This window comes from Rhagoletis zephyria, unplaced genomic scaffold (genome assembly GCF_001687245.7).
Source record: "Rhagoletis zephyria isolate East Lansing unplaced genomic scaffold, Rhagoletis_zephyria_1.1 Rzeph_scaffold_01532, whole genome shotgun sequence".
Lineage (NCBI taxonomy): Eukaryota > Metazoa > Arthropoda > Insecta > Diptera > Tephritidae > Rhagoletis > Rhagoletis zephyria.
In genome coordinates, this window is record NW_016158616.1 from 35,668 (window position 1) to 51,301 (window position 15,634).

Genomic DNA, 15,634 nt, shown 5'->3' on the forward strand with positions numbered 1-15,634 from the left:
GCGCTCCATATTATTTCAGATTTTTTATTTCTGACAAGCTCCTAGTTGTTTTCTTTGTTCTTAATAAAAGCTGATTTTATTAGACACTTCATTGCAGTTCGAAGGCAAATTACCAAAATCCATAACGAATCTGCTAGAAACGGTTTATCAGTAAATATATATGTATGACATACAATATTTTATTTATGCTATCTAACTTATAGCTTTAGTTATACTTTAGCAAAGTATGTAGCTTCTGCGCTCAAGTTCAGATTCATCATCTCTTCCGTCACGCAACGTTGCGTTTATGAATAGCTGATTGCACGCGTTCTTGTTGCCTTTTTTATGTTTAACTCTCTAGTTGGTTGATTCTGTTACTTTGTTGGCAAGAATGGTTGACTCCGCGCTCAGACTATTCTTACTGGAGTGGTGAGTGTAAGAGTACCAATGTATATATGTAGCTGCCTGCGTTGGTTGACTGCTCAATATTAGCAGTTTTATTATATGCAATTTCATTATCATAATTTTCGCTGAATTTTAAAGAGCACGTACCCGTTTGATTTTTTTTTTTTTGGTATCCAATCCATCTTCCTCTGCATTTCCATCGTTTTTTCACTCCGAGTGCGCATCATTAATTTTTCTCTTTAATTTTTTTTTTTTATTTGCTAAAGCACTTCGTTATCCTTTCAATGAAATTGCTTACATTCTATCGCGTTAGTGTACATTATTTATTTATCTAAATTTTTTTTAAATTATAATATCACTCTCGATTTTTTTTCTAGTCATTAAATTCTACTTCTTTTGCTATATCCATTTTGCCACAACATCATTAATTTTAATTGCAGCCAACGCATATTTATCTAACCTGCAATTTTTGCTTTATTTCATTGTTTTTGCCACGGCTATCGCACTTTGGTTGCAATGTAATAGTATATTTAATTATTATTTATTCCGCCATTGCACTTTCACCTGCTTTTGCTAGTGAATCAACAGTAATGATTATTTGCGATTATCAGCGGTTTCTAGGTTTTCGCATTCGGTTGTCTTATTTTACATTTTAATTACAGCTATCCTTAGCTTACATTTATCTTCTAGTTTATATGAGCACATAATCGCATAATCAGCATTTAAATGTTTTGGTTTTCACTTTCATTATTCTCGCTTTCTGCTTCCATTGCGGAATTGCACAAATCCGTTGATTAATAATCAGCTTAAACTAATGGAAATTGCAGAATAAACAAAGGGAGTGAAAATACTATAAAATAACTTTATACTTTATCCGCAGGTGCTGAATTTGCGAATAATCATTTGGTCTCTTATCATATTTAAGTTCTTTCTGGCGGTTTTGCGAAAGAGCTTGTTTTTGAATTGAGTTCAAAGCGTTAAAAAATANAAATGTAAATTGCAGAATAAACAAAGGAAGTGATAATACTATAAAATAACTTTATGCTTTATCCGCAGGTGCTGAATTTGCGAATAATCATTTGGTCTCTTATCATATTTAAGTTCTTTCTGGCAGTTTTGCGAAAGAGCTTGTTTTTGAATTGAGTTCAAAGCGTTAAAAAATATGCATAATTTTATGGTTGGCGATATTGTTATCGGTTATCGGTGCACTTATCGACAACTTGCACGATAATAATTGTTGATATATTAGAGATAATACAAATTAGTTTTGACTTATTTTTTAATGCAGGTAACGTCTTTTTAGTAGGTTTCATTTTCGATAGATTCATCGATATTTGTATCGTATATTTCGTAAGGTTTCGATAAATTTTTTCGTATTTATATCATTATTACTACATTTTTAGTTTTAGTCAAACTCGGCATCGGTATTCTGCCCTTAGTTTTATGTATTTTTTGTTCTATTAATCAATTTCATTCTCGATATGTTATGAGTTTCAAAATATTCATCGATGTCCTCATCGATTTCGTTTCCGATGTTCTTCTTCAAGATGCAGGTGTATATTTATTCATTTTTTATTGACGGATTTATCAATGCTGCTGTTATAGTTTTTGCCGATATTTTAAAGAAACCTTCTTTCCATGCTTTGTTACTGAAACGCTTCGATATCAACACGCATCTGATTCTTTAATGAGTATTTTTTTTTCATTCAAACCATCAATGCAGATATTCTTATAATAATGATATCGTTATTATTGAAAAAATTGTTCCGATAAACTTATCGATACTGCTAAAGAAGGTTTATCGAAATTTTCGATTTATTTTCCGATGTTTGTAAGAATTTTATTACACATTTATGTTATTGTTAAAAATTCTGCTTAAACTAACCAGTTTTCTTTGTTATACTTTCGAAAAAAACTGTCATTTTTATTTTTTATTAATTTTTATTATTCGATATCATTGTAATGATCGATATCTCTGTCAATGTATCATATATGTTTAAATATACGAACTCATAGATATGTACAAGATATCTGTCAATATAATTTTTCATGAAATCATCAATAAATCCTTCGAAAATTTCATTAAATTTTTATGTTAAATTTCAAGATTTTGCCAATATTTTAATTTATATCAATCGGAGACTGTAACAGTTATGCTCTTTATAATTTAAGTGTTAAAATTCAATTTAAATTTTTCGTTCAAATTTAATCGTTATTTTATGATTTTTATTTTTCGATCAAGAATAATCGTTATTTTTGGATTTTTATTTTTTCGATCATCTTATAACCGTTTTTTTCAGATCTTGGTTTTTAGATGATAAATGGTTTAAATCGGATATTAAAACGAAGTCTCTATTATAACGGTTAAAAATATTAGAATAAATAAAAATACAAATTTAACGACAATTTTTGATCGAAAATCCGATTATGATATAATCGAAAAATATAAATCTTTATGCTCAACAATTTTTATTGAACTTGAGGCCGTTTTTAATGAAAAACTTAGGCACTCCGCACATTAAGCGCCTAGTCATAGTAGCGTAATCGTTCCAGCATACTAAAGTACGAAGCTTTTATGCCGAACACATGTATTTCAATGAAGCTCATTATGATTGATAATCAAATTTTCGCCTAATCATAAAAGCTTCATGAATCGAAATGCCCAACATTGTATGGCGCTTGCCGTTTTGAAATCGTCATTTGTTTACTTTTTTGTGTTGGAAGTAAAAATTATTTGTCATTTCAATAAGAAATAATTGAAAATAAATGATTTTGTGCTAGAAATCGTGCCAATTGTATTAAACCATAAGCAAGCCTTCATGCAACATTTTATTGCAAAAAAATTCCGCGAAAGAGTGTAACTAAGAAAGAACGGCCAGAAAATGTGTAATGTGTGTGCCAGCATGGCTTATGCAAGGCGCGCAAGTGTGCAGAAGTGGAGTCGTCATGCATTCGTTTCGGCATGACGAAACAATTACTCTACTATGATTAGGCGCGTAATGTGCGGAGTGCCTTATTGTGAAAATGCCACAAAATTTGAAAAAAGCGATAGCTATTTCAAGCTCAATAAAAATTGTTGAATATAATTGTTATAAGGCCATAAAATAACAAAAACAAACCCCTTTATGTTTAACCGTTATTTTCGGTTCCTGATATCAAAACGGTTATCGATATCACAATGTATAATTTTCGTAGTTTATTAATTACTGGCGATATTTTTTATCGATATCCAATTTTGGGTATTTTTACCGTTATTTTTATTTGCAAATTTCTTTATTAAAAATTTATCATTTTCGGACGAGTTGGTCATTTTGTGGCCGTTAAAATTTTTCCAATGGTTATCGATAAATGTTTTGTATTTTCGGCTAAATGGTTTTTTCCATTGACGATTTCTACCATTATACCCAAAACAATTTTACCCACTTTGTGCAGCTGAAACTTTCTAACCTCCTATGCTTCAATTCGCCAACCTCAACTATCAACTTTTTTTCAACTAGCATTCGCCCGTTGCTGATTTATTTAGTTGCTAATATGTTAATTGAAAACATTCTCATGTCAGTTAATTATCGCAACACCTAGCTTCACTTTGCCAATACGCTTCCCCACTCTACATTCTAGATGGCCCACTGTCCCCGCCCAGCACCCTATTCATTTCAGTAACACTATTCTCAGCTAAGTGCTACTTTGCACAAACAAATCCAAGCAGTCAAATATGCCAAACAACAACAACAACAAATAAACAAATAAGTACAACTAAGTAGCTTTAATGCTATGTTACACGGAGCGTAATACCCCGTTTCGCTCCATTTTGCACTTTGGCTGTTCGTTCAGCTGTCACATTGTAATTTATATACGTCAATCGAAAATGTCAAATGACTAATGAACGAATCAATGAAAATGTGATGGGCGGAAAATAAGAGAGAAAGCGTTAATGGAAAAAAGTTGCAGGAATAATCAATTGCTAAATATTAAGTGAACTGGCAGTTTGGGGACTATGGGTTAGGGGCGTTTTGTTAGTTGTTCTACTTTTTTGTTTGTATATCGGTGTAGATTTTGTGTATGATTAGTTGATTAATAGCTTAAATAAAGTCAAAAGACCCAAGGCTTGGGGTTTAGTAGTGCTTTTAGCTTTTGTATTTATCAAAAAAATTCCATTTTTTTTGGCCAACATTTGATCCTCCTAATGTTGGCTAATGAACAAATGCGTTCATAAGTGAGCGATCTGATATTCTAAAAAAACGTACCCGCAAGTAAACGATCATTAGTGTTTTTCTTATATTTCATATGACAAGTTACATATCTACTCTTCAGTGCAGGAAAAGTGAACTCACTTGTCAAGGTTGTCAATCGCTTTGAGCACGAATATTTTTGGAGCGGTGTCGCTCCAGTCTCGAGCATCAACTTCATGCGCCGAGCCTCTGCTAACTAGCTAGCTAGTTTTTCAGCGTTATCTTCTCGACAGGGTTGAATTTGTCTTATTTTTAGCTCAGGGAGCAAGTGAGTTCAGCTCACAAATGTGAGTTGACCTGGTTTCTCCTGGTGGTCACTCCGATGTTCGCCCCGAACTTTGAAACAGAGTTGCTTCCAAATAAGATCCCTGTTTCTTTTCGTGAGCAACGATACAAGTTTATTATTCCTTTGTGCCAAATAGTGTGGAATATTACCCAGATCTTTCTTGTGTCAACAAGGACAAGCTGAAGTTCTCTCTTGGCAAAAACGCTTCAGTATACCAATTCGAGGTATTTGAAACCCCTAAGGGCTACTAAGTCAGAAATAGATGGAGAAGCAAGAGTTTACGTATCTGTAGTGGCACTGACCATCCCTCTAACTTCTCCCAGAGTTGTTCGACACTGCCAGACTATGTTGGGAAAAAGAGAAAGCCCTTTTACTCTGGATGCCAAGTCAAGCGGAAGTAATTGGAAATGAGATACGTGACAACTTGGCTAGGGAATGCTCAGATCTTGATTCGCAATCAATTAACGTCAAAAACTGTAAAATATTTCGCTGTGTAATAACTACAGGTGCAAAAAGCTCATGTTACCCTCAATCTCAGATGGGTATAAATGCTAGGTATGTACATATTCGCTTTCGTTGAGCAGATGACACTGCAGACAACTTGTGGCATTGACTTCGTTTCCTCTTCCTACCTGGAAGAATAAGAGATGGCGTATTGTTTTCTTTTCCTCCTCCTGCCTTGAAGAATATGAAACAACCAATCGAACAATGTGCGCTAATGTGCCGCCTTTGCAAATATTATGTATTCATCTTTTACAAGTGATGATAGACGAACAACTGACCTATTTAACACCCAAGAGTCTGCTCTGATTTACGCATAGATCTTTTAGCTGTCATAAAGATTCCCCAAGAATTTTTTGGGGAGCATTTCTGGAGTGACAGATATAAATCTGGGTCGTTCCGATTACGTAGACCCGTCTGTNGCTGGAAATGATCTTGATTCGCAATCAATTAACGTCAAAAACTGTAAAATATTTCGCTGTGTAATAACTACAGGTGCGCAAAGCTCATGTTCCCCGCAATCTCAGATGGTTATAAATGCTAGGTATGTACATATTCGCTTTCGTTGAGCAGATGAGACTGCAGACAACTTGTGGCATTGACTTCGTTTCCTCTTCCTACCTTGAAAAATAAGAGATGGCGTATTGTTTTCTTTTCCTCCTCCTGTCTTGAAGAATATGAGACAACCAGTCGAACAATGTGCGCTTATGCGCCGCCTTGCAAATATTATGTATTAGGCTTTTGTAAGTGGAGTGATGATAGACGAAGAACTGACCTCTTTAACACCCAAGGGTCTGCTCTGATTTACGCATAGATCTTTTAGCTGTTTTGGGGAGTGTTTCTGGAGTGACAGATATAAATCTGGGTCGTTCCGATTACGTAGACCCGTCTGTCGTGGGAACGTATTCGAATAGCTCCTTGATTGCTGTGATTAAAAAGTCAGTCGAGAAAGGGGAAAGGTCAATCACATTGGAGCTGTTTCTGGAGTCGTCAGTCGCGGTGCGTGGTTCCTTTGGGGGATTCGGAAATACATACTATGTCGAAGAGAAGTCTAGGTCTACTACAAAGATGCCGAACGTGTCTATGCATCTATTGNTCAATCACATTGGAGCTGTTTCTGAAGTCGTCAGTCGCGGTGCGTGGTTCCTTTGGGGATTCGGAAATACATACTATGTCGAAGAGAAGTCTAGGTCTACTACAAAGATGCCGAACGTGTCTATGCATCTATTGACGCGTAACTTTATTCGGTAGGATCTAGGTTAGATGCCTGGTATACAGATCCCATCTACACATTTACCCCTTTCCTATCAATCCTGTTTGTAGGCCAACCACAATTCCTTTCCATTCTGTCAATTGATTTAAGATAAACATTTTTTTCGAATAAGAGCGTGTGGTAATAAGTAGGAAGAAATCAATAAAGTTCGATTATAATTTTTGTGAAGGGCTGAGGGCATACGTACAAATATGTTCTATACAAAAACAATAATAAATAGCGGTCATGGCTTAGATAAAAAATGACATAATGGCAGCATATACAATCAAATATAACCAAGTATCGAAATAAGTGGAGCTGAGAAATGGAAATAGATTAAAAAGGTTGAAGGAGGACAGAATCAAATTATTACAAATATTAATGAAAACTAAAACCAAAAAAAAAAACACAGAAAATGCATAAAAATCATACAGTTTATGAGGGGTCTGGGATTCCATGGGCAATGTGTTGTACAAATACATAAATGGAATTGAATTCAAACCCCAATCGATTACTTCACACCACTCATTCATTAACAAACGCATTTTTTCATTTTTCTTTCCAGATAAAATACGACACACAGCACAAAACTGAACGCAACGAAGCGAGGCATTAAAGCATAAAAAATTCATGCAAACAAAAAAACAAACAGAAGCGAAAGGACATAAAATTAAACAAAAGACAGCGGTGTGTACGCTTTTGGCGGGAGAGTGAGAGAGACCGGAAACGCGCTGAAGTGGAATCGACGGGAATGTGGTAAAGCGAAACCGAGAGGAACGAACGGGAACGTACAAGCGACGCAAGCAATGAACCGAGAACGGCAACGCGGTTAAGGTCAACGCAATAAAAATAACGAAAAATAAAAGAAAAAATAAACAAAACAAGAAATTGTGCAGAGAAAGATAAATAATAAATAAAAAACGAAAAGCGTTCGCGGCGGCAACTAGTGAATGGAGGCGAAAAGGCAATAAATATAGACAACTTGCAAACGGGTGAGAGGCAAAGCAGGGAGAGGAAAAGAAGAAGGTCGTTTGGGGCTTGTGATTTTGTTCGTATTTTACGATTTTTACGTTTTCTACGACCAGCAGCCGCGGCAAAAGGCAAACAGCAACGACGAGGAATTGAAATTAGAAAGATAAACAAGCATGTGGGAAAGCAAAATATTACATTGAAAGCAAAATAAAGAAGGCAGATGCCATAAGAAAAGTTGAATGACAACAGGACACAGCAAATGCGAATGGCATTGATGCAGAAAAGTGAAAACGTAAGTGAAATTTCAAGCGCGGCACTAAAGCTTTAGTGACTTGCGGAAAAGCATAAGTGAAACAGGCAGCCAGCGGAAAAGCAAACTTGAAGAAATAGATGATGGAAGCAATCCGTTAACAGAACATACAAGCTAACAGAACTTTTAGAAAAAAAATTACAAAAAACTGCCAGAATAGCGAAAGGCGCTGCTTTAGCGGCAATTGAAATAATATAAAATCCATTGAAGTTTTTAGCAATAATTTTCGCAGAAGAAAACATATCAGAAGCAATTTTTTGCTTTATATATTATTTTCATTGCATATCTGTAGGCGCTACAAGCCACAAAACCGCTAAGAAGCTGTGAAGAGCATTTAAATACAAAACTAATTTCCAAGCACTGGAAAGAACGAGGCTAAATTATGCACAAAAGCTAAAATAAAAGCAAAAAAATATCAATGTAATAAAGAATTTACAAACAAAGCAACAATACACGGCGCCCAAAAGTATGCCAACTAATTGCACAAATAAATAAAAGCGCCTCACACACACAGCAGCTAGCAAGGTAAACGGCAAGCAGCAACAGCACGGCAATCAACGGAATCGACAACGCATAAATTAGGCCTAATTGAGGCATAAATTTAGGCGCGAGGACATATATGCATTTATACAGCTGTCAGCGCAGCATAGGGACACAATTGAAGGAGAGCGGCGAAAGAGAGTAGAAGAAAGTGGAAGAGTAATAGCAGCGCGCGAGTGATATAGCAAACGTGCGAGCTTTTCAAAACGAAATAAGGCTTCCCCATCAACTTCTAGTCAATCGCGCGAGAGCACACACACACACACCGACTGCTTACGCCAACTAAATATCAGCACCCACACAACCTCGAAAAGATGGCGTTCATTTGGCGTCGCCGCTCTGCGTCCATTGTGAAAATCGTTGCCATACTTACAGCCATTTGGTTCACAGTCGCCTTTTTCATCTACAGCGATGATGCGGGCAGTGAGAACAACAGCAACAACAAATGGAGCGGCATGTCGTTGGCGCTGAAAAGCGTCGCAGGTGGTGGTGGTGGTGTAGGCGGCGGTGCGCCAAACAATTTGCCTGCCGACCATGATCAGCAGGGCATTTATGAGGCTGGTGGCGGTTTTGGTGTGGATCGTGGCGGTGCGATTGCCGACGATGGTGTTGACGCACTGAGCGGTGGTGGTAGGCGCGAACAACGTCGCGGTGTTGGCGATGTGCCGCCATTTGAGAATAATCAGCTGAATGCGAATGAAGATGTTGGCGCGGCTGGTGATGGCAACAATAATGCTGACGTGGATGCGGGCATTGTTGAGCCTGACCTCAATGTAGGCGATGAATCAGTGCAGAATAATGTGGTGGTGGCGCATCCAAATGAGAACGTCTATCGTGGCAAATTGATTGCGGGCAATAAACCCAGCAGGAGTGGCAGTAAAAAGGGTCCTGAGGAAGATGGTAAGTTTGCCTAGTGTCCGCTCTAACTTAGAAGTACTTAAGTACGTATATATATTAAGCTCGAATGAGTAGCTCAAATATTTATATAAGTTTTTTCGCCCTAAAGTTAACCTTTGCTGTGCTTGCAACATTTTTGCGAGTTAATTTGATGGCTTTGTTGTGTGTATTTGTGTTGCACAAGTAACTGGCTCATCAAATTAATGTCGTGTATATGTATTTAGCTATGTGCCTGAGTAGTCTTGCGCATACCTAAGTATATATCGGTATATTTTGTACGCCATTAACCATTGTGCTAATGCCGGACAATTGTGTTTTTGTGGCTTGTCCTGATTTGCTTTTAAGTAGTGTGCTTTGTTAGTGTGGTTATTTGTCATAAAAGGATTAGCAGACCGTGCGAATGTCTAATTTATTCCAATAAGGCACACTGTTACATTCAGTGGGTAGGTGTGTTTTAGTTCAACTGGCATATTTTCCGCTGCCTTAAGGCGAGAAAATATCGCTACTGAAAAGTTTTTGAGAAAGTGAAGAAAAGGGTTAAAATTTTCGAAGGAAACCCTTTGTGTAACACCGTGCCACAAAAAAAAAGCGAAACACTTGAAGCAATCAATATACTCACGAAACTGTGGGCCAAATATAGTAAAACTGTGTTTTTAGTTTTTCTCTCTGACGTCGGGATTTTTTTAAAAGGACTCTGTTTTTTTCAAGGGTATGATTAATTCCAAAATGTATTTAAAAGAACTCTTCCAACTTAGAAAACCAGTATTTTCACCAAATAAAACAGACAATTCTGTAGAATTAAAAAAATTAAAATTTTTTGGTTCACAATAACGGTATTTAAAATATCCTTTTAATTAGATTTACTTTATTAAGCGAATAAAGTTATAAGGGCGAAATACGAAGATGTGGTGCATATTGGTCCTTAACAAAAATTTTTCGAAAATAATTATTGTAAAATTTTAAGGACATTCAATGATCAAATGTGAAAAAACATGTTCAGTACCTAATCGTCCTTATGCGCCAAAAAATTGACCCTGCCTTAATTCTACAGAATTCTCTCTTTAATTTCATGGTCATACTGTTTCTCTACATCGTACGGATTTGCTGCTTTTTTTAATTTTAAAAGTAATTGTATTTTTCTAATTTCAAAGTCCTTCAAAAAAAAATCCTGACATCAGAGAGAAAAACTAAAAACTCAGTTTTACTATATTTGGCCCATGGCTTCGCGAATATATAAAATTTTTTCTGTATCGCACGGTGTAATATATCGACGTAAAACTAGGTTTATTGCCTCTGACTGCGACGCTGTCTGCGGAGGGTTGCTCGAGAAGGTTATGGAGCATGAATATTCTTCAGATCAGTCTTCAGCACTTTAAGGTGGCATCCGCCAATCTTTTATCCACCCAATCCTTTCCTAATAATCGGTACATCCAATTGTCGTCATACTTAGCGCTTCCTAAACAATATCCCTACAGAAATCTTAGCAGAACCAACGAGGGCTTATACTGCGACAGCCTGCACTATATTCATCCGGTGGAATCCGCGAGTGACGGGATCTGGTGTGAAAGCTTAATTGACGAATAAATTGGTGTTTTGACCTCGTCGTGTAAGAGGGCGATTGAAATCTCTTGTGCCCTGCGTCAGAATAAAGGAATGAGCAAACCGCTCTGGTGGTCAAAGGAGCTTTCCGACCTCAAAGTCTCGAGCCGAGGCATTTTAAATAAGGTCATGAGGAGTAAACTAGCATCCGACTGTAAGTCCAAGATTAGGAAAGCGAAATGAGATTCATGGTGGCGTGCAGGTTAGCCAGGAATGTTCGAGATTTAGGCGAGTTCCCTATGGGAATCCTCTTCTCCTGGGGTAAATCAGGGACAAGAATCGAAACTGGACGCGGAGCAGTGAGGAGTTCCTCCTTGATGTTCACTCCCAAGCAGCCCGGATCCAAAAAGGATCCGCCTATGCTGACTATGTAGCACTGCTAAGGGGAAAGTTTCTGAAACCACACGTTTAGCTCATGCAGGGTTACCTGAACTTGGTTTAAAACTGGGCTTGTAATTTGTACTAGGAAGTATAAGGGACCGACTTGCCATCTTCCCTCATTGCGCGGTATTCTACTAAGGCTTTACTCGTCTGGTGGAACGCACTAAACGAGGCCTTCATCGTCAAACAGCTGGACGGAGTAGAAAGAGCAGCTTTAATTGGAATCAGTAGCGCACTTCGAACTACTCCTACTCTGACGATCAATGCTATGCTAAGCGTTGTGCCCACAGACATAGCAGGCGCTGCTTGCTCCGCATAGAGCTAAGCAGGCTTTTAGTTCGCCTCGAGCTTTGGGCATGCCAATATTTTTAAAAGGTTCGATTTCTACCAACTCGAACAGATGACTACACGCCGAGTTTGGGTTCGAAGGAGTCTTTCCACACAGGCCCAGCGAGGGAGGCCTGGGATGGGTGCAATTTCTGGAATCGGGGTACTTTAAACGGATAGATCGAAGCTCAATGGGAAGGTAGGAAATTTAGGCTACCGTTTTCCAGGCACAGGTAGCCGCAATATTGGTTTGGTTGCTCACTAGTGTAACGCCTTTCATGGAGGTGAATATGTATTGCGACAACCAAGCAGCCATCAAGGCTGTTGACACTCTGATGGTTTGTTCGAGAAAGATCTGCCGATCGGATAATCGGCAAGACAGGGAACCCTTGGGGAACTACTCCCGGGCAGAGTTAGTCTGAGTGGTGCCCTGAACTCTTGTGGTCTACTCCTGGATAGATGGGCGTTTGCTCACCTTAGCGGGCACCAGGCGAATACCTTAGAATGCAAGGTGGCAAAATTCTTCTGGCCAAGTGTAGACCGGGGCCGGTACTTGACTTGAGACTAAGCAATGTACACCTTCCGCTAGTAAGCATGCGGTAAGGCTAAGTACCATCGGTGACCCCTATTGTACAAGCTGCATGGAGGACTATGAGGTGGAATCATCTCAACATCTGCTGCTCTGGTGCCCCGCTTTTGCCAACCTTAGGTATAAGCACCTTGAGTCCCAGTTTTCCCACACTCCCGATTGGCTTTCGGGAATGGATATTTGTCGTTTGAGGAGCTTCGTGGCGAGAAGAGAGACTTAGAAGGTGTCAGCTCGTCTTTCTTTGTCATCCCTCTCTTCATGGCAGGTAGAGAGTTAAAATGTTTTACGATACTTTCAAGCAGGAAATTTTACTCGGAATCCCCGTATCAATCTAAGTAATTGAATGTTAGTGAGCTTAAGTTTTTATTGAGTTTAAATTTTTGTAAAATTTCGCTAAAAATTTAGCTTCTCCTTGTATGGGCACTTTTTACCCTTTTTTGAATTAATTAATTAAAACTGGCTGTCAAAAGGTTAAAACCACCTACAAAGATGTGTTAAGCAGGATGAGCTTGCTAAGCGTCGTCTTCCTCTTCGTTTTCTTTGAAAGAAATTGATTGTTTACGTTGCTCCCGTTGGCTACAGAAAAGGTTTGCGCATTATTAAATTCTTGTTACTAGAAGGCAAGTCGGGTTTCGTGTAGAAGCAAACTCGGTTAATTGATTTTTATTTACCTTAGAACTGCTATGAACAGATACTTGTAAATTTAAATTTTATTGCGGCCAAGGCACTCTGTTTCCAACTACACGACAAACAGGTCTTCCAGAGGCTCAACAAGGATCCACAGAATTTCTAAAACTCATCGATGGCGCATACTAAATACTTACTCGTCCACATTTAAAATACAAAATGGGAGTTTAGGCAAACATTTTTATTGATAACAAAAATCATTTAGCCGCTGAAAAGGTACCATTTGTCTCGTTAATTGCTCCTAACTGGCGACTGCTCGTAAATCAGGGCACGCAAGCGCACTGACAACAACAATAACGATGAAAACAAACAGCCAAATTAAAAGTTACGACTGAAATAAATAAAAATCCAGCGAAAAACACAATTACAGCAAAAAAAAACAGCGAAAAACATAAAAATTCATTTGCGAATAAGCAAATAGAGCGGTTGCTCTGTTAGCATGTATGTATGTATGTATATATGTATGTATGTCTGCGTGTATGTTTGTTTTTCTGCATTGCAACAACATTTATACTAACGACAGCAACAATTATTTTGCGCTTCACTGCCACACATCATTGCTTGTCAAGTGCTGGCGGTAGCCATGTGGCATGTGGCAGCAACTGCGGCTGGGGCTGTGGCTGTGGCTGCGGCAGTGGCAGTCGAAGTGCGTGGCATGGCAATTTAAGCCGGAGGCGCATTTAAATCGCGCTTCAATCGTTTACCAACAACGATAAAATCTTAAATGCCAGCCGACAGATGAATGAAAGACAAGAATTCGCGGTCAATTGGCAGCGAACGCGAAGAGGATGTAAGCCGCGATGCAGTTGTTGTGGTGTGCTGGGCGGTGGTGGTGGTGGTGCTGAGGATGTGGTGCATGTCAAGGATGTGAGCGGAGATGAATGGCTGTTTGAATGACTGAGTAGCTGCATAGATACGACAGCTTGAATGCGGCAAGTAAATAGACAAATGAGAAGCGAAATCGTATAGAAATGTGTGTGTTTATGAACAGTGTGGCAAAGCGCCAAGTTTGCACAGCGCTTGCTCAGCCAATGTAACAAGTCATCAAATTTTCCTTTACATGTGGCATGCCACACGTTGTTGGGTTGAAAGTTGCGATAAAAACTATGTGAATGTTCATACATAGCTATACACATATTCGTATGTACATTAGATTGTCCCAGAAAAAAGTTTGCCGTACACGACTGAGTCTAAAGTATTTTTGTAAGCTAATTAAAAAAAAAATTTTTTTTTGGTCGAACGTAGGGGTAGGGGCCTTTCGTCATATCTTCGTCATTTACAATCGGATCTCAAGGTATGATATATCGATATTCTTGTCTCAAGGAGAAAATTATTTTGTCCCAGGGTTCATTACCTCAAGTATCCCGTTCTAGTACTTACCCTCCAGCTCACTGTTCCTACCACCGCAATGTCAGTAATGCAAAGTATGTAAGCATGTTCGACCATTTTTTTGAAAGAGGAGCAAATGAGCCGCACTGTCCACTGGCACTTTTCACTCGCACTTTAAATTTAATGAGTTACAAAACTGCAATTTTATTGAGTTACAAAACTGAAAACCAAATTTGTTTCTAAAGATTCTATTAAAAAGTTTGAAATTTTGGTGAAACATTGCAGAATTAATTTGTATAGTTTTTGCACAAAGTTGGAAATTTGGTCTAATATGGTTTTTGTTAGGAAAAGAGCTTTACTTTCATAAAATAAATAATAAACATTAAATAAACTAAGGAAAAATAGCCAAAATTTACTAAAATGTCGAGTCCAAATCTCTATTTTGTTCACTTTCGAAAAAGTAAAAGTTTATTGCACAGCACAAGCCCTTTAATTTGACACCTCACCTTTGAAAATCGAACGAAGGGTTCAAATCTTATGACCTGAACAAAAAATCCCTTCGCGTATTATACATATATGTATGTATATAGATTCGAGCTCAGCGTTATCTGGCTGGCAAAATTTTTTCCTTTCTCATTGTATAAATATTTTCGGAATGTGAACCAAATCGGACGATAGATACAATTGTTAGTAATTAGTCTGTTCCAATAGCAGTCCGGTTTGCAGGATTTAGTCCGAACTTACAGAAAGTCGTTCCTATAGACATAAAACCTGTAAGTGGGAACACTTTTGATAGAGTAACTGAGCAACGGTTCCTAGTCAAATGTTGCAGGATTTAGTCCACAATTTCATGAAAAGTGTCACGTGATGGGCAGGGTCGCATTTGTAAAAAAAAAAAAATAGAACGCGATGAAAGCCAAGAAACTCGGATGTGTTAAAAAACTTCTGCGTCTATTTTCGTTTTACTCTCACTTGAGAGAGTAAAATTGTAGTTTGACAGTTCCACAGGATTTAGTCCGAAGTTCCTAGGAACAGACTAAATAACTGACGTCCCTATACTGCAGCGTTAAGCGTTGCGTTTTCCATTGTCAATGAGTGTCAGCTCGCACTATCCCCAAATCAACGCGGCGTAATGTTTGACGTTTTCTCATTTCCTCTCGTTTTTATTCTTGTTTCTTCTTTCACTTTTTTATCCTTTTTCTTTCTTTCCGTCTTCTGCATCCAACTTCAACACGTAACGCCCAACCAAAAATGAAAATTCCATTTGCTCGGCGTTAGCGCCGTGTTATTTTGGGATGCTCCATACAAACTGTACGGGCATGAGGATTTTTGACACTTGTTTGGCGCTTGA

At 38.0% G+C, this 15,634-nt stretch overlaps 1 protein-coding gene across 3 annotated transcripts in view; it reads left to right on the plus strand.

Moving 5' to 3' along the window:
- Pgant9 (polypeptide N-acetylgalactosaminyltransferase 9) overlaps positions 1-15,634 on the plus strand; it is a 112,022-nt gene that overhangs the window by 32,307 nt on the left and 64,081 nt on the right. For all 3 annotated transcript variants that reach the window (XM_017617969.1, XM_017617972.1, XM_017617970.1), the window contains exon 2: positions 7,218-9,374. In XM_017617969.1, coding sequence (XP_017473458.1) covers positions 8,789-9,374 — 586 coding nt within the window. In that variant the 5' untranslated portion in view covers positions 7,218-8,788. The remainder of the gene's footprint in view (positions 1-7,217; positions 9,375-15,634) is intronic.